We start from the raw sequence: 19,596 nt of genomic DNA on the forward strand, positions 1-19,596 counted from the left end.
CCTGTGAAGAAATGTAATCAAAGATATTTTGATAAATAACATCTCACAAGTTATGAAAATAGTATTCCAGGGAGCCAGCTTCCCATTATTATAACACAAAATAAAATATATGGCGGGGCTTTGCTACCCGCCCACACTGCAGAGAGTAACCAAACCTCCACATATCTTCCTGTTCTTCTACCACTTGAGCCTTATTGCTTGATAAATAGTAAAGATGAGGCATGTTTGCTATTACATTTTTTTTTTTTTTAAATGCTCTCTCCTTACTAATTCCCTGACGAGTATGTCCTGTACATGTTTTTACAGCACTGGGTAAGGTGATGCACTTCAGGGGTCCGTAAAGGCCCCTGCTGTTGTCACCATCCCAGCCTGGACGACGACTCCTGCCATGTGCTTCTCTTAAAATGTCTGTTCACCATTTTCCGGGGATGGGCGTTCCACACTCATACCATGAGACGTAGTTGACGTGGGAGTGTCCTCCTATCTGGCCAAAGTGGACGGGCTCCTGACGTAAGGCCCTGTAGAAACCTGGACCAGAAAAAACACGATCAGTGTAAGAAAGACTTGTTTTCACTCTTCAGATAGAGGTTCAAAGGCTGCATAGGGGGCGCTGTAACATTTAGAGGTTTACCATCTGACTAGTAGGAAGTGTTAATGCGACAAAAACCATTATAATTAAGAACCTTTTCAACAGTGAAAAACACTTAAATTAGAATTGATCTAAAATGACTTTAAAATCATAAAAGAAGGGATGAACCTCAACAGCAGACACGCTAGCACGTCAATTTTAGAAAAAGGTAAGCTAACATGCTCATTTTCTTATCAGAACTTTTCAAGGTAAAAGCTCTCAATTAAACGACATAAAGTACTGCTGCAAAAATGTTCTCGTGCTTTTATTTTGTTGGCACAATCACTTAAGAGGAAGTGATTATGTGAGTAACTGTTGCTGTCATGACTGAGCTCTGTTTCAGCACCAGCTGCTATCAATGTAATCTGACCACGGGCCAGATATTATTGCTGGCAGGCCAGAAAAAACTGGACCAAAAATATTTATTTGGGTCATCAAATTACTAAAATGTGATTAAACTGAAGTTACAACTAAAATAAAAAACAGATTTGCACTATTCTGAAGTTTGGCCAATTTGACATCCAGTTTTTTCTGCGTACACATTAAATGCATTGATTTAGAAAAATTTTTGATATCTTACTTTGGAGAACATAATGTTATTTCTCAGTGAATCCTTTAGTCAATCGACAGAAAATTAATCATTATTTGTGGTATTTGATTTATGGTTTGCAAAAACATTTGCTGACATGATCAGAACTCAAACAGTATTGAGATCGGATCTCGCCCTGGTTCTGAGTGCGTTTAGGCACTAAAAGTCTGCATGTAGTATTCCACATTCCCCACCCAGCACCAGAACTGCAGCTGAGGAAATCGTATTTGCCAGGAATGTGTGAAATGTTTACCAGGTCTGGACGGCAGCTGGTCGGCTCGGAGCTGCCTGCCTGTCCTTCCATCCAGGAACGAATCGACAAACTGACAGTGATCCTCCCCGAAGCCGGTCTGATCTCCGATGTTGTGGAATTTACCTGCAGCGAAAGGAACCGAGACGGATGAGTACCAAGCTAAAATAAACTCCTACATGAGGCGAATACTTGAAAGTGTACTCACCGTTGAGCGAGTCGCTCAGGTAGATCTTGTACCTGAGCGAGTTGCACAACTGGACGCCGACAAACTTGCGGTACCAGGTCCTCTTCACGTACTGTTTGCCGTGGCAGTCAGAGTATGAGTCCGTCTTAAAGGGGAACTGAGTCCAGATGGCGTCTTTTCCTGCAGAGACAGGAAGCTTTGACTAGGCTGCAGCAGTGCGCATCATTATGTGGACGACACTGTGGTGTTATTTCATCTCACCTGAAACGATCTCGCTCACCCGCGGGTCGGCTGCAGGAAGCACAGGAAAAGAGAGTTTTAACATCTTAACCGGAGCTGATCCCACGTTTGATTTTTCATTAAGTTTAACATGTGGCCTATATACAGTAACTGGATTACATCATTTTCACAGAAATGAACTAAAACCAAAGCATCAAGAAGAAACCGATCTAAAAATGATGTGATGAACGGAAAGTTTGCAGTTTGTAGTTTATGAGCTACAACCTGCAAATCTTCAAATCACAGACTGCAGCTGCTTCGGTTTGTGTGTTGATGACTGGCAGCAGAAGACATTCGAGAGCTTATGTTGAAAGCGTGAAGCAGCAGACTTTAGTGGTACTGTACCCGACTCTGTTTTGAAGGACACTGGTTCACTGGGAGGACCTGCGCCCAGCTCGTTCTTTGGCTTCACCTTAAACTCGTATCTATCAGGAAACACAGAGAGAAAAAGATTAGCACTTATATTGCTTAAACAGAGCAGAAACAATACAGAGAAACCCCTCTGCCTCTTCACAGCTGCCCCGTTAGAGGAATTTGGCCTGGGGATGGTTCTGATAGCTGGTTCCATTTTGGACCTGTTTCCAAGTTGGTAAAATTTGTTAAGCTCCACGACCAACAAATCATTTTTCAAATATTTTCTACATGGTCTCTTGGGTCGACTCCACAGCCTCCTTCTGAGTAAACTGCTGATGGAAACCAGCTGTAAACAGACTGACTGACCCTACTTTTACAATGCAGGACTTGTAATGGAATAGTTGTACTCCTAGTGTTTTTAGTAAAGGATTTGAATACTTCCTCCACCACTGCCTCTGCCTTCCCAGACGTTCCCTGATCTGTCTTTTAAAATCATGCTTTTTTTGATGCTCCTTTGCAGTTTGCATTGTGCCAACAGTGAGTTCTGACAGGTTTAGGAACAGTTTCACCTCAACAGAGAAAACACACCTCAGCTTGCAGCTATGAGCTTTTGGACAGTGATGTTGTCCACACGTGCCAGACTTCATTTCCAACCACCTTCCTTCACACCAAATAGTTTTCCCATATCCAGCCTCATTTAAACCTCAGTGAGCGTGACGGACAGACTCTGCATGTTTTACTCTCTATGGCTCTGCTGCCTCGGTATGTTTGGACAGCTGAACAATGGCGCTCACAGTTAGACGTTGTGTGTGGAGGTGATCAGCTGGACTCTTAAATCTCCTTGCTTTGATGTAACATGCATTTTAATCATCCTTTCGTATGTAGCACTAAATAAAAGAAGCAGTATGTGGAACCGGACAATAAGTTAACACAGCTCTTTGAATCCATTCTGTATCATGGCCGGACTAACCTCTTTAGATGCCCCTGGGCAAAAATGTGTTGTGGGGCCCCCTGTGACCACATTCCCACCCCACCCATACGACACCTCCAAGTTCTTTGTACCAAAAGCCAGCCAGGGCCTCTGCTGGGATAAAACTACATTTTATTTTTATTTAGGAATACGCACAGTGTGACCACAATATGAACTTAGAAAACATACGACCCTTCCATCGGACAGGACCACATTAATATTTTATAAAGATATTGTACTTGGTGTAAATTCCCCAACTAAAACACTCTGTGTGAAGCATACCTGCTCTCAGGTTTGAGGTTCTCCACAGTGGTGTGAGTCTGGTTGGTGGTCAGGATGGAAACCTGGTCGCCATTGGGTCCTTTAGCGGTGGAAATGACTTCATACTCTGAAGAGAGGACAACAAAGTCAAGTCTGGACCCACAGAATCATGGGATGCGACTTTTAATCCAGACGAAATGGTAGGAAGACACTTTGTACTACAAACTGAAGAAGCTCTCGCACGCATCCAAATCTTTTCACATTCTACTGTGTCTTCATACCGGTGGTGTCGTTGTCAGTTTTCTCCCAGTCCAGGATGATGAAGGACGGGCATCCCTCCACCGTCACCACGGTGATGTTAGACGGTGGAGACTTGGGCGGAGCCGTCACGTTTGCCTCACTGGGTTCATCTTCGGGGAAGAAGCTGAGGGAGGAGGTGATGGAGCAAGGCTCGTCCGGTTTCTTCCCAGTTTGGTAGATGACGTGAGGCGCTTTTGGAGGAGTGGGGGGGGGGGGTGATTGATTAGTGATTGGGGTTCAGTTTCCTTAAAGGTTTTCTCCTAGTGCAATTTTCAAGTTTTCAGATCCATACAGCCAAAACACAGTGCATGTGTGTTCACTTACCAACGTATCGCTTCTTTCCCGTGGCGTCAAGGTCAGAGGCTGGCTGAGGTTTGAACAGCTCAGAGTCCTCCCAGGTTTCCTGTCGACTGGCTAAATAAAAACATTCAAACAGACACCATTTCAGAAAATAAATCTTCTTTTTGCTAAGAGGTACCGCTGGTTTAAGACACAATGCTTTAGGGAACCGTGTCTCTTGGGATAACTAAACAGGTTTGAGATATTTCTTGTTTTACACTGTTTTTTCCAGAGGTGAAAAAGCCTTAAAAGCATTAGTGAGTTCCCACCTCTAAAAGAAGGGTTTGTTTCCATAAAAAAGTTGGTCAAAAACAAGATATCTCCACCAAGACCGACCAGATTAGGGTTCACTTTTGGTAAGAACATTTTCCTGCAATATCTATTTTTTTTGTCAAAATGGCGGCAGGGCTGCTTATTGTTCATGTCTACATTCTCCAAAATGTGGCTTGTTGAAATTAAAGGGTGGTGAGGAAAACTGTCCAGAGTGTGCAAAGGAGGCTGGACAAAGTTCACCATGTTAGCCGGTACGCTGACGAAAAATCAGCCAGCTGCAAGCCATTGCAGACTGTCTCATTAAAAGTCAGCTTCTACAGAAAAGGAAGTGAAAATCTTCATACCAGCTGTCGGTGCAGCAGTCGTGGTTTGTTTGCGTTCTTGTTTGGATGGCTTGGTGGTTGCTGGTGGGACTTTGGGTTGGAGAATCTGCAACTTGTCCGTCTGCTTAAAGTCCTTCACCTTGTCTAATGGAAGAAATGTAAACAAAAGATAATTGGGAAATCCGATATTTAGTTATAAAGAAAACATAGAATGGAGATAGTCAATATCCAACCAAGAGAAAAGTATTGTTTATCATATCTGGACTCTTCTTTACTTCTTACCTGTTTCTCCGGGTTTCCGCACCAGGTTTATTTTTTTTTTGATGGCCGTGGACGGGCGAGAAGGGGATACTGGAAGAAACAACGTACATCAACATAAATCAGATGTTTATAATCAGCAACCAGCTTTTCTTCACAATCTGTAACCTTCCAATAATAGTTGAACCCATCTCAGTATTTCTCTACAAGATGACTCCAAGATGCATTTACTTATGAAAGGGTCAATTTAAAGGAAAACAGTGGAACGCTCCTTTCTCCACCATTGACAAAGTGGTGCAATACACGACAGAAATGCCTCTGCTGTAAGTCAGGCATTTCTGTCTAAATAAGGCCAAGAGTGAACCTCTAACAGCAACTTTGGTTCTATTTTCTACCTAGGTGCTCTCTAATCTCCAGGAAAATCTGCTGTTTACTCCTAAAGTACAACTCGATACCCATTTCCAAATGCCAAATTAACCCGAAACATGACCAATCCTGTGTAATTCATGTGTGTTTTTCTAAATACACCATAGACTGAGGTCCAGAACCTGCAGCCAATTACACCCCACTTCTCTCATTTAAGGAGAAGCCAAAATTCTTTACAATCAAGAAACTGACCCGGTTCCAAAAATAAAATGAATAAATGCGGAGCCAGAAACATGAAAGATGATGGAGTCCTGAAACATTTTAGCTCATAACATGAAACAATTCAGACGCATTCCTTTCAATCAAGTACATGTAAATATGTATGAAGGCAGAAAAGACGCCAGACTGCCTGCAGTGCTGTACTGGTGGATATTCGCTATTCTTCTTGAAATTCTTTGGGCTTCAAAGAGATCTTTTAATTTCTTGGTTAAAGCTTCTATTATTCTTGAACAGTACATTAACAGTTCCCTGTCAACAAAACATGGAACAATTATATGTACAATCTGTGCGTTATAGTGGAAAGCCATCGTGGAAACTGTGCTGTAATTAGGCTGATTACAGTACAAGACTAAATGAAATAAATATTGATATGATTTCCTCTTTTTACACACAAACAATCCTGCAATAAAAAGCAAACGGCGGTTTCCACATTCTGATGAAAATGGCTCGATTCACGCCATGCTGCCCGACGGTTGCGTGAGGGTTTTTCTAAACACAGCAACATGTCTGAATATTATCACAATCAAGCAAGAAGCAAAGCTGTAGCTCGGGACCCTATAGAAACATTTAAAAAGGACTAAAGTAGCTGAAAAGATCCAGACGCCAAGTTCATCACAGCCTAATTAGAAGCAGTTTTTTTCTTTCAATTGTGTGGCGAGAAAAAGCGCAAAGCTCTGCAAAGTCAGGTTTTTAAAAGAAAGTTAACGATCAGAGGAGCACATACTTTCCAAAAAAGAAAAGTATTTTCCAACGGCTCCGCCTTAACTTCTGGCCAAAGCTTGCAAGCTGACGACCATTTTTTTTTTTTTTAGTGGTCCTTTTAAAGATTTGCCTCTGGACACATTATATGACCAAACCATGCAGCGTTGGCAGTCTAGAGCAACTGAAGCGCCAGTCAGCACACAGCATGGGCAAGTTCTGGGTGCAGACAGGCGAAATTCATGCCTTTACCAACCATAAAACCGTTCTTCGCTTTTGGGAGCCGAGCGGCCAAACCCATCAGGGAAGTCAGACTCCAGCAATGAGTTGTTCACTGCATCAGGAGAGATACTGCAATCAAAACTGGGGTCTCTTTATCAAACCTTTGGGTTTATCCAAACTCTGAATCACTGATGCCAAAAGTACTTCTTAGAGCATTCCACTGTTTTGCATTTTTATCACAAATTCCCGTACGTTTCTGTCAAAATGTTCTGGATCAACATCGATCTTGATTTTATCAAACAAGGGAGATCAGACCAATGGAAGACACGATAACAGCTTATGCCCACTGCACAGGCCTCTACATGCACAATGTGAATCATCACCATGAACACTTTGTTCTTTTGAGCTTTTCCACCTGGTATTAACATGTGATTTGGATCTCTTAGCTTGATCAGAAAACTGAGCATCCGGACCACATCTGAATGTGGTCTAGCTCATGTTGTAGTTGTATCTGTAAAGTTTGGAGGAACAAAATCCACCCAATAGCTAACCCATTTCCCATGTTGTGACTCTGGATTGGGAACAGAGTCACCACTTGGGAAGCAAGTTAAAACTCTTTTTTTTATGGTGTAGCCAGCAAACAGATTATCTTTTCATCTGGACGGTTTGAAGAGTCTTCAGAAAAAACCTTCAGAACATCTTCTGGATTTTTCCATACATCACCATGTAATTATCTTTCTGAGAAGAAAATGGGTCCCATGTTGACTTGAATGAAGCTAATGCTAATATAAGAAGCACAAACTGGGGCTAGTAGAATCTATACTGCAGCTCAGGAGACTCTCCAGGGGTCGCTACGACATGCAAGTCCAGGGTCACCCGACCAATGTGCTAACAAGCCTTTGCACTGGCTCTGATTACCTTCCCCGTACAGTATAAGTACCATTAGCACGGCTAACCAAAAGTAGTCACATGACGCTGGCCTTGGACGTTGTAGGGATCCCTCGAGAGTATCCCACATCACTTCTTTTGACCACTTATTTATTTAGCTGTTTAAATTTAAATTTAAAGCCCCACAAGCAACAGGTTTAACTAAAACCCCTATAAACTTTAAATATGTTGCTTGTTCATGTTTATCTGTATGGACCCTGTTAAATAAACTAACAACACATGAGTATAGCGATAACAATACTGGTTATTAATACCAGCTGTGCATGCAGGGCCTCATTTATGTCTTCCCATGTGTAATAATTATAGCATTATGTTAATATATAATATACTAGTAAGTGGAACTTGGGTTAACTTTCTATGTTTGTCAAACTACTAAAAACATTTTGAACATAGTTTTCCTTCTATATTTTTGTGTAATAAGCAACAACCTTTACATGGTCATCCGAAGAGCCACAACAGGTCTCAGTGAAGGCCTCTGAGGGAATAACTCAAAACCCCAACCACAACCAGACATCAACACTCCCCTACCCCCACCACCACATGGAACACAGTGACATGATGTGCTGCTGTTACTGGACTTATGTAACCAACTCAAATAATCAAGCTTCAACTCCAACAACCAGTTGATTATTTGAAGAAGTCCTTGCCAGAAGCTAAAAACCTGCAGAAGCTTGAGTTGAGACAGCAAACATGTTAGACAAAAGGCAACATGGACGGACAGACCAATGGATGGATGGATGGATAGATGGACATAAAAGTATTAATAAACAAAGTGGATGGAGACAAAAACACCAACATGAGCTGCAGTAAAGATGCTGCAAAAGTGACTGAAGGGTTAATGATGAAACACAAAAAGACAAACGAGGGCTTTTTTACCCAGTCGATGCCTGGACCATAAGGCTGGTTTAGGTGGGGAAATGCCCCGATGTGGCTGTCCGTTTACTGTTGGGAGAAAACCAAGTGTTATGAAGGGAAAGAAACTGTCTCTGAGAACTGAACCCGGCACCAGAACAACCACTCAAGTCCTGTGGGGACATATTTGTATTCTAAAGAAATAATGTTCAACAAGTTCCCCCCAAAACTGTCTTCCCAGCTCGCTGCTGAAATTCTGAAATTCAACAAAGTTCAATGTTGTGTTTTGTAGTAAATAAGAAATGTTCGACAAACCTGTATGTATCTTGTCATTGACATTTGTAGAAATGATGGTTGAAAGTTAGTTGTCAGTTTGATGCCCAAAGAGGCATGACTTATTAGATCTAGGACTGGTTTGATTGTTCGGTTGTGAGGTTCATTTAGCAGGTCACAGTTACAGTCAAACTGTTGAACATATATGTGATCACAGAGTAGAAACAAATTCCACCTGGGATTTTCTTTCAAGGACATTGCAGCAAATCATCAAATATAGAACCAGAATGCAGTAATGTCAAAAACAAGCCTATTCAAACCCCCAAAGTGAGCAGCTTTACTGGAGTGTGTGGAAGTACCAGGCATACTGAAGAACAGACCAGTCATTGTTTAATCTAAAGCTTAGAGTTCTCTGCATTTACTGTTGATTTTGACCATTTTTTCAGGGCTGCTCTCTACAAAGCCTTGTAGGTGTCAGGAGGAATATTTTTGATTAATTCAACTTAATTCTCACCCTTGAAGGAATAAAGAATGTCCTCAGGTTTAACACAGGATGTCAAAGAAAACAAAACATTGTGTTTAATGACCAAAACCCAAGCTATAACTACATTTCTCAGTCCAAGGTCAAATGCAAACTATATTCAATCAAAAGAAAGACAAGAAAAAGGTACAAGGAGGATTACCCCCGAGTATCCGAGAAGTTGGGGATGAGTTACTGGGTCTAGTGGAGGAGTGGGACTGTCTTAGGCCATTAGAGAAGGGAAAGAGGGGATTTCTTGATGTAGGCCTCATGGATCTGGTAAATGTGGTAGCTGCCGGGTTGTAGGGCTGCAAAGGCAGTGAAGGAGAGGGAATTCTTTTGCTGCCTTGACCTAGAAGATCAAAAACAGTGGCAGTGACTATTACAGTCTGATCTAGTCTTTATCTAAGTTGCCAGTCAAGCGAGCTTGCAGCAGCCCTGAGCGGTGATGTTAGTGATGGAGATTTTTACTCTAATGGATTCAATGTAATTCCATGAACAAATGAGTTTGATGGGATCATGATAAGTCTTTAAGCGCTCACAATCTTGGGAAACCACAGTCATTTAAGTTGCAGATGAGTTTTGATGATGCAACCATGACTGTAAGATTGTGTAGTACATGCAGACATTGGAGGCCATGTTGAATGAAATGTGTTCAAATAGGGCAATTCCTGGAGTAAGCAGCCATTCCTGTGAACAAAAACATCATTGTAAATCTATCTCGAAGCCAACTGGAAGCTTGGGGGAACAAAATGGTTGCACATCAACAGCAGACACAGACAGAAAGAGCAAGACTGCCTTTGATTGCAAGACACATGAAGCATTTCATGAGGTCATTATTACCCCAGTTGTTAGCTTTAGCTCTCTCATTGGCCAGAGCTGATGTCAGCAGCGATGATCCATCCTGTGATTTGCCGAAAGCTGTCAGGGAAAGAGAAGGTTTAACAGGACAAAGACCTGACATTTCTCGGAATAAAAGATGGTCCACAACCTGTTGAATAAAAATCAAAATACGTATAACCTATTTGTCGTTATACAAATAAGTGAGTTAATATGTTCAACATAAAAAGAGACAGGAGAAAGATTAAGAACTTTTCCAAATGTTTGCAGATGACTCTCTTTTTTTTGTGGAGGTGCTTCAGGAAGTCCATAAACGCCACAGAGACATAGATCTGTTTTACTAACACGTTTTTTTTTGGTGGAAAAACAAAGGTACAAAAGAAACAGGTTTAAACAGACAAGTGGACCACCTTCAATTTTCTGAAATGAAGAAATCATGATTTCTAAATGTAAAACTGCATCTTAATTTTAACTCTTTGCAGATGACACTGTGTTTGTTGGGGTCCTTCAGATGAGCCGCATCCCTGTTTTCAATTGCGATTTAATGGTCTTTGAAATATCAAATCCAATACTTTACACCAATACTCCAAAACACTGTGCAAAAAGGTTACAAAAAAGTGCAGTGGGAGCTGGAAGGCAGGAATACCCACTGTAAAGTTTCCATGTTTGCTATTTTAAAAGCATCATAAAATGTAAATGCTTCCTCTAAAACTGTAATTAATCAATAGCAGCTTGGCTGTAAGTATTGCTGGTAGAGGAGACAGTTGTTTTTTGTGTAGGTCCTACAGTTATACTGTTAAAGTCCCAATAGAAAAACAAGCTATCCTGAGCAGTGGAAGGGGGAAGGGGAGACACTTAACTCTGATTAATCCAATTTTCAACATGAACCTTTACTTTCCACCAGAGGATGCAGTCAAATTGGAAGATTTGACTATTTTAAAGCTACATTTAGGTAATTCTCAAATGTAAAACAGCAGGTAATTGACAGCAGCTTGGCCTTTAAAGTGTAATAGTTTGCAGATGACACTCCTTTTTTCATGAAGGCCGTAAAGAGATATACAGTAGCATTCCTTTAACTATCAAGGGGCTTATTTTTTGTTCTGCCTCAGCAGGTGCTTTACAGCACAGTCAGCACAACAGCTATTTTCTAACCACAGACTTATTTTCATCAGGACGTAGCTCCAGCTCTCCAAAATGTGGCGATTATTTCACAAAAAAATAAATAATAAAGGGAAGTTGGAAGGTGGCAATTACCAGCAGGGTTATGAGGCTTCTCAGGTGGATTAGTGGGCGCCTTAGTAGTCAGCACCTGAAGTGAGTCGCCACTGGAGTGTAATTTAAGGAGGAGGGAGGTTGAGGCGTTGGCGGTAGGGGCTTTGGTGGGCAGGAATTGGGGGAGGGCAGGAGGATGATCCACTGGTTGCTTGGTGTCATTTCTGACAGTGTTTTCTTTGTCTGGGATGAGAGAGGAGAGAGGTACCATGATCATGGGAATCGGATCATCTTAGGTTGGAGTGTTGTTTTGGGTTGACTGACGGGAGATATACTGTATTTTAAATTCTATGGACATTTGATTCATCTCATTTGCTCCACCAGACACATGTCTTTGAAAGGATGGAAGACCTTTCAATTTTATTTCAAATATGACTGGGTATCAACCATTGATACTTTTACCAAGTTAAACTGTGAGGTACCAAATATTATGTATTTTCTTCCTCATTTACTTATACTTAAATTCTGCCAATGTAAGACTTTTTTTTATATTCCTCAAGATAAGGTCCCATTTTGTTTTTACACTAACACTAAATATATTCAAATGATGTCTAGCCTAACTTTCTAAAGAGATTCTCCAATTGGTAAACAGATGTCCAAAGGATTAGGTTTTGGTCCCATAAGCATGTACCTCATAGACATAAAGAAAGGTTCTGAAGACATTGTACTTGTGAAAGACAGACAGAGGGGACAGATGGTTGGGGATTTTGCAGAACGACTTGTGTTGTCTTCCCTGGTGGGAAAATCCAACAACGTCTGCGTCTGAACTGGCCAACATGCAGTCCTGTCATGCAGACTGATTGAACATGGCAATGACTTCATGAAGCAACCACAGTGAGGACTGAAGACAGGGACAGACGGACAGACAAATGATCTACAAATGTGAATGAGGCTTTACCTAACTCCAGTGCCTAGTATACTTCAAAAACAATCTATTAGTAAAATATACTTATGGCATTTAGTCCATTTATGAATGTCCTAAAATGTTTTATTAACCTTGAAACTCTGCTGGACCCATCATCGGCTCCATTAACCCACACTTTCCAAAGATACTTCTGAGGAATTGTAAAATTGTGGAAACGTATTGTGAAAATCTCTGGTGTCAGGGGTTAAGACTATCCAAAAATGTTTGCATGGGGTATTATTTTCCAGTACAAACCAAAGGAATCGTTTTGAAGCAAATCATGAAAAATCTGAATAAATTATTACCCGTGCTAAATATCATGCTCGTCCTCTACATAGACATTCCTGTTCAGACTGGATATAGATCTGTGGCGTCTGAGGAGACGATAACACTGACGTTTGAGGAAAGATGGAAAAGCCAACTGAACATTTCAGGGTGAAAGGAGAAAAGGAGAAGAAAACTGGCGGCTTTGGATGCACACAAGGAGCATTACTGCTGTCATATGACCTTTAGCAGGCTGGTTTAAAACACTAGCCATGGCTCCGCTTAGGGTGGACGGGGAAAAGTGAACTTACTCGCAGCACCTGACCTCCAGCGACATCATCTCCACGCCTCGTATCGACTTTCTATCTGGGCTCAAGGCATGCTAACATGCAGCCATTCAACAGCTGCACGCCCCAGACCCCGCCCCCTCCCAGGTGCATCACTGGGCTCAGCTGAAGCAGGTAAGGACAAGCTGTGAATAAAGCTGGATGATTAAAGAAATCTTTCTTGTTACCGAGTGACACATGAGGCCATTCAGGCTCAGCAGAGCCGCGCTGGGGTAAAGTTTCCTGTTGGCTCTCAGGTGGCCCTGTGGGAAATAATATGTTGCGTTTACAGGAAATAAATATGGAAGAAAAAGTGGTGAAAGTGAAGAACAAAATGTCTGTTAGTTTGTAAACCCAGTTTAAAAGAAATAGCTACAGAGGTCGGGTTTGACTGATACCGTCATTGAAAATGGATTCCAAATAATTTTTAACATTTGCCACAAATGGTGAAGCCTGTTCCCAACAAACAGCGAGTGAGTCAAGTAACTGATTGTATCTGGTACATTTATTGTTATCATTGCAGCTATCTGCCTTAAACAGCAGTGACGTGTAATAACTACTGGAAAAAAACATGATTGTTTAAAGACACAATGAAACAAACATGCCCTGGTGTCATTTGGAGACATTGGCACGGCAGTTTTCTTAAATCCCTTTGAATTTTGGATAATATCCGGTACACTACTGGTGTTTCATTTCAAATCCTTCCAACAGGAATGGGATCAACCAATCAGTTTGCCTGGCCTCTTAATAGATCCGCAGATCTTTGCTGCATTTATCTTGATTAATTGCTACATTCATGAATCTTAAATGGTGACCTGACTGTGTACCAGTGGCATGAACATGAAACCACATCAGTAAAGATGTCACATTTTAGCCTGCAACTCGGCAAGTCTTACTTTGTCCTGTTGTAAAGTTACCGTCCACTTTAATTAGCTACATCAGGTTTCATCCAGCTACCTAAATATTTTGTTCACTTTGCAAATAAAAAAGGGATAAGAGACAAAAGAATCAATGCAAGTTAGCGAGTCCAATTTTTATCTACTGACACGTGTTATAATCACTCACTCTCAGTTTGTCAGGACTGAGTCTGAAACCATCTCAGATCAACCACAGTCAGTCCAACCCGACTGGGAAGCTTCTATTCTCAAAATGTCTCTGCAGCCCTGAGTGGAAAAAAGCAGGAGAGGAAGTGATGTGTTTGTGCATGTGGAGGGAAGAAAAGATAATCACCAAAAGAAGTGCGAGGAGCTCCGGGAAAAGCCGGGTTTTTGGGCGCAGGAGGGGGTCCAGACAGCGTCCTGTTGTGAATGGCTGTGAACGAATCAACACATCACAGGAAGTTTAAAATGAAACCATGTTCTGCTGAATCAACAAAGTGAACTTATTAAATATCACTTAATAATTCCAATTATTATTTTATTCTTATTTCATTTGTGTTCTTGTCATAAAACAAATCAGGATCATTGATGAACTGCAGGCATCTGGTCATAACGGTTCTTTAAACCTCCTCCTAGTTGAAATGACAAAAGAAGATTCAGCTGCCTCATGAAGGCAGTCAGCAGACGATGCCGTGGAGGTCTTGGATGGACCAACAAAACAAAAATTCCCTTAATTCATAAATAAAGATGCACCCAGAGATTCATTCAAAAAATCTTTAATTTATAAATTAAGTTGATTTGAGGGGAACACGACTTTCCCTTAATTTAATTTGAAATGTTTGACAAATGTGACTCCTTGTTATTACTGATTATATTGTTTTGTGCTGTTTTATCAACATCACTATTATTTATTTAGCTTTTCTTTCATTGTCTGTTAATCTCTCTGTTTTGTGTCTGAGGACGCCTTTAAAAACCAGATAGTACATTGCAGTTTTGAGTTTTGGTTCACATCGGGGCTCTGAAACACCCAGGTTTAGGCTGCCATTTAAAACCTGAGACCTAAGGTGGTTTCCCACTTCAGTAATTTATTCATGATGAGCTCATTCTTTCATTACAGCTTCTGAATGGGAGGATTTGCTGCTTTTCTTTATTTGTAATGTGAATATCTGCGGGGGTTAAATAAACTGTGTGAAGACTCGCTGTGGCCTCCTCTCAGTTTGTTAACTGCAGTGAAGTAATCCAATAAAATGAGCATATAATCTGCTGCTAACATGGACTGTGAACTTGGAAGCTTCCTCCTGCAGACTGAGTTTCTAACCAGCCTGAACATGTTGCAAAGTCTGCCAGAGCTTTTATTCTCTGCTTTATTATCATGAAAACAGATGGATTACACAGAGCAGTCCAGCGTGTGCCGACTCTGCGCACCTGTACATTCCTTGAATTGTGTCAGGCAGAAATAATGACCAAACAGCAACAAACACTGCCTCAACAAGTTCAGTAATACTTTAAGTTATTTAAAGAAATCCCAAATCTTACCGGTACGAGGAGGGAACAGAGTTTGGGGTTTCTGAAAACAAAAAAATTAACTTCAGGCTCATGATTTGGGAAATGATCTCAAAAACATTCAAATAAACCAAATTAAAGAAGATACGCCAACTACAATCCCAGAGTGCACTGCTGTATTCTGCATTCTGCTCTGTGTTGTAGCAGCATGAAAGACATAAATATGTCAAAAGTACATAAAATAGAAGGACATTTATTTTTCTCATTACTTTTACATTTGAATTCGATTTATGTCTAATTTTAAAATCGAGTAAACATAAAATTATTAAACTTTAATTCACCACACACAACATGCACATCAATACAAAGTAAATGATATAATAGTGGCAGCCACGGACTTCCATAGGTCAGACTACACAGTGACAGAAATGTGTCCAGGCACAGCTCAGTCAGGTCCTGCATGTTGAAGCAAGCTGTTTGGTTCAAGCTTTTATTCTGAAGAGTTTACAGCCTCCAAACAAATCGGAACAATTAGAGAGAAAAGTCCGATTTCATTTCCCCCTAACAGAGACCAGGGATGTAAATATGATTTGGTTTCTCTTGATCACAGAATAAATGTCATTACATGAACATAAAATTATTATATTGATTATAAGATTGTATTAAAATTACTTTAAAGCCACGCTAAGATTACAGAGCTAGACGTAAGAAACCCAGAACGCCTCTGCAGGCGGGACACAGCTCCTTTTGTTGACATGTGATCTCATATTTCACAATAAATTACGACAAATCAATATTTAGTTGTAAATGATTTTTGTTTAGAGTTATTGGTTCCTGGTTGGTATTAACAAATCATCAGCGCTCATCTTCACGTATAAAACAAGTGAACGCAGCAGGTTACGTACCAGCGGCTTCACGAGAGGACTGTGCACCTTGTACGGCGTCTGTGCGTTCTTATCTGTGAAATCCAGAAAAGGGGAGGAAATCAATGCAGGGAAACAGGAAAGTCAGTAACCGTTCTGTTCTTTCTTTAAAAGGGTGGGTTTTAGCCAAAACATTAGACAAACAAGTGAATACCATCAAGATACCAAAACACACCAAGGAATCAAATATATTTTTTATGTATGTAAGTATGACTTTGAAACAGTAAAAATAATGACTCCGCATTTCTCTGACCTTTACAAGATCAAATTATATAAAAATAGACAACATAAAATATAAAAATGTAAAATAGATTAAAACTAAAGATACGATTAGAACATTAAGTCATGATATGGTGTGATATAACCATGAACGCAAATCTAGAAAATTCTAGTGTTTTTAGCTAAATGTGGTTGGAACTGTAGACAAACAGGTTTTATAAAATTACTGTTTTAACAGCACTTGACAGTCCTGATGCAGTCAAAACAACACTTGTGTAACCTACATGTCTACAATAAATGTTAACCTTCCAACCAAACTAGTGTTGTAGCACTCGAGACTCGTCCGAATTTGTACTCTTGTCTCGGTCTCGGACATTGAGGATTTCATTTCAAGACCACTATAGACCATAGCTTTGGGAACATCAATAAATCGCTTTTGCATCGTCACATTTCTTTGTTAACATCCTAACTTTGATTGGATGTAAAACATACTGCTTCAGATGCAACCAATAACCCTAATTAAACATGTGTTGTTCCCGTTAACGACTGCCCCCCCTCCCGCGATGGTCAGCATGGAAAAGGAGCGTTGAATAAAGACGCTTATGTTGATTTCAGCTCTTAGTGTTTGTATGTGGGTGTTTTAACGGGAATGTGGATCTTTCAGATCAGTTTGAGAAGCACCTGTGATCTTTCTTCATTTTATTGTGTTTCATGTAATGTGGGGAACTGGTCTTGGTCTCGACTTGGTCTCAGCCCCTAATAGTCTTGGTCTTGTCCCAGTCTTGATGAACTCTGGTCTTGGTCTTGACCTGGTCTTGGTTTAGGGGGTCTTGACTACAACACTAGCAAATACTCAAATCAGTGCTACAGACGTGGGCCGCTAACCAAAACCGAAACATTTTTATACCTTCTGAAATATGTCAGCGAGGATCAAAGACTCATCTTCATTTTGTTTCTGATTTACTGGTAATACTACTGAAGACTGAAGACTCCTTACTGCCCATGTTGGTGTTGTGGACGACCAGTTTGCTCCACGTGCCGCTGCGGTCGTCCTTGTTGGAGCGGACGCCAAACTCATATGGCGTGTTGGGTTTCAGGTTGTCGATGACCGTGTCGCTGGTTGGGCAGGTCTGATAGATCCACTTCCTGTTCCTCTCTCTGTAGCGGATGGTGTAGAACCTGGAGGCAGACAGGGGAAGGAAAGCCAGGTCTCAAACCTCAAATCCCAAGGAGGCAACAGAATTCCAAACTCTCACTACTCATTAATGCATAAATGAATGTCCGAACCAAATGTCATCACAATCTGTTCAATAGTTGTTGGGATATTTGAGTCTGGACCAAAGCAGTGGGCCAAGTGACCAACTCATTTGAATCACGCATGTCTAAATACGTTGTGGGGTTTTGCAGATGTTCGTGTCTGGCGATAGAGTTTGTCAGGCCTCTGATGAAGCAGCTAAATGTCCCAAAACCGAAGACTCAATGTGTTCAGCTGCACCTGGAAGTCAGAACCAAATGAATTCATCAAAGTTTCACTGAAGGCGACAGAAAACGCATTCGTACGGCTCTCTGACTTTGACGACTGGAGTGCGGCGCCTCCACAACGCCAAGCGCTCGCTCGTCAGGCTAGCAAGACCCGAGGTGCCGGAGGACGAATGACATTAACAAGCAGACACCGAGTGTTCAGCCTGTGTGGTTTCTCTTTGGCCGTCTTTAGCACCGTGACCTCAGCGTGGAAACAACGCCTCCCATTAGGTGTTGTTACTTCTGGCGGGAAGCAGAGCCCATGTCTCGGGTCGTGTTTTTTAGAGCAGGGCTCCAAATACTCAGAAGCAGCAGCCAAACGCTCCACAGAAGGACCTGACATTTTAACGAGACGCCCAGAGTAGCAGAGGACGCCCGGGCCCAGCTTTCCGACGGAAAAAAATGGCTAATTGGAGGCAGGAGACAGAGAGCTGCTCGGTGTCACTCAACACACACGGACCATTCAAAGACAGACGCAGCAGTTTCAGGTCGCTCTGATTGGTCGAAGGCTTGGCTGCTCAGTGCTTCCTCATACATACGCACATAAAACACTTTAATGTTTAGCAAACCAAACCAACCCGTCGTCTAAAAGATGATTTTCTGATGAATCTGGAACACGTGAGGAAGACTTGTTTCTTATCGCCTGCAGGCCTCGGTCTGCTTCACACTAACTGGATCGTTACAAAATAGTTCCCGCCCCATGATTACTGGACAGTTAGGTTTATTCTCAGGTCAGTACCAGGCCTCTTCAAATAATCATGATCGGCTCTCACCCGTCCTCCAGACACTCGTTCATGATGTTCCCTTCGTAGGGCGTCTTCAGGTAGTTTCCCCAGGACAGCAGCACGGCCGTGGGGCTGACGGAGCCGATCACCAGGTGCAGCGGCTTCTCCAGGTTCACCTTCCCTGTGCACACAGGTGAGGACGGAGTGAGACCTCCTGTCGGCGCGCACGGCAGAATGCCCCAACAAACAGGAAGTGGTCGGCTTACCTGTGCAGTGTTTCTTCACGTCGTTGGCCGGGATTGGCTGGACGGCCACCAGGTACTTGGGCTCTGCGTCTGGAAAAGAAAGTGGATTCAGGTAAATGTTTAGGAGATCAGATCAGGTTCAGTTTCATGGTCTGAAAAGAAAAGTATCAGACAATCTCTTTGTTTATCTAAATAAAAACATGAACATGAGGTTTTACTCCACGTCCTTCAGCAACGAAGAAACTGTCCTCAAATTCATTTGAGTGGTTCTCTGAATTACAACAGCTGAAATGACAAACACCGTAGAGGTGAATGTCCCCCAGAAAATTTAACTCCTCATACCGACTGCTGTTTTTCCAAACTTTGTTCGGACCCACTGAAAGCAGCGCGCTGTGAAGGAAACCATCCAGTGTCTCAGTAGAGGCTCTGCAGAAATGTGTGTAAAACCATGTAAAGAAACTCAGGGTTGAAGAGGTTAAATGAGCTCAGAGGAAAGACGGGCCCCACAGATGGTTTGGATTTCTGTGGCCCTGAGGGGGCCGAGCAGAGACACCACGTCCTTTATACTGTACATTCGTTTCAACTGACCAGATCCAGGACAGAGTCCAGACCAACACGTCTCCAAACAAAAAAAGTCCAGCAAATAAGAAATAAATGAGTCAAAAGACTGAAGATGAAAACGTGCGGAGCTCCAACCTGTAATACTACACGTACTACTGCAGCCGGTACATCATGTACACAGTTTCTCCTGTTCGTCCTGTGAGCATCAGAAACATGCGAGGAATGCTGCACTTTGTTATGGAAAC

General features: G+C 41.7%; 1 protein-coding gene and 1 pseudogene across 17 annotated transcripts in view; both read right to left on the bottom strand.

Annotated features, from left to right (window-relative positions):
* Positions 1-19,596, bottom strand: part of LOC119887775 — an 878,746-nt pseudogene that overhangs the window by 749,603 nt on the left and 109,547 nt on the right.
* Positions 230-19,596, bottom strand: part of LOC119897058 (target of Nesh-SH3-like) — a 30,032-nt gene continuing 10,665 nt past the window's right edge. The window contains exons 3-24 of one of the 17 annotated variants that reach the window (XM_038710638.1): positions 18,812-18,880; positions 18,594-18,726; positions 17,297-17,478; positions 16,063-16,115; positions 15,191-15,221; positions 14,007-14,087; positions 12,965-13,039; positions 11,265-11,465; positions 10,014-10,091; positions 9,334-9,522; positions 8,402-8,467; positions 6,612-6,689; positions 5,036-5,104; positions 4,775-4,897; positions 4,143-4,232; positions 3,800-4,009; positions 3,540-3,645; positions 2,279-2,358; positions 1,916-1,945; positions 1,676-1,834; positions 1,471-1,593; positions 230-528 (exon numbers count right to left, since the gene is read on the bottom strand). In XM_038710638.1, coding sequence (XP_038566566.1) covers positions 413-528; positions 1,471-1,593; positions 1,676-1,834; positions 1,916-1,945; positions 2,279-2,358; positions 3,540-3,645; positions 3,800-4,009; positions 4,143-4,232; positions 4,775-4,897; positions 5,036-5,104; positions 6,612-6,689; positions 8,402-8,467; positions 9,334-9,522; positions 10,014-10,091; positions 11,265-11,465; positions 12,965-13,039; positions 14,007-14,087; positions 15,191-15,221; positions 16,063-16,115; positions 17,297-17,478; positions 18,594-18,726; positions 18,812-18,880 — 2,342 coding nt within the window. In that variant the 3' untranslated portion in view covers positions 230-412. The remainder of the gene's footprint in view (positions 529-1,470; positions 1,594-1,675; positions 1,835-1,915; positions 1,946-2,278; positions 2,359-3,539; positions 3,646-3,799; positions 4,010-4,142; positions 4,233-4,774; positions 4,898-5,035; positions 5,105-6,611; positions 6,690-8,401; positions 8,468-9,333; positions 9,523-10,013; positions 10,092-11,264; positions 11,466-12,964; positions 13,040-14,006; positions 14,088-15,190; positions 15,222-16,062; positions 16,116-17,296; positions 17,479-18,593; positions 18,727-18,811; positions 18,881-19,596) is intronic. The other 16 variants (XM_038710718.1, XM_038710853.1, XM_038710930.1 and 13 more) reach the window with 16 other exon arrangements.

This window comes from Micropterus salmoides, unplaced genomic scaffold (assembly GCF_014851395.1).
Source record: "Micropterus salmoides isolate LMB-PRFRI ecotype aquatic unplaced genomic scaffold, ASM1485139v1 Ms_hic_scaffold_1, whole genome shotgun sequence".
In the NCBI taxonomy this organism is placed as follows: domain Eukaryota; kingdom Metazoa; phylum Chordata; class Actinopteri; order Centrarchiformes; family Centrarchidae; genus Micropterus; species Micropterus salmoides.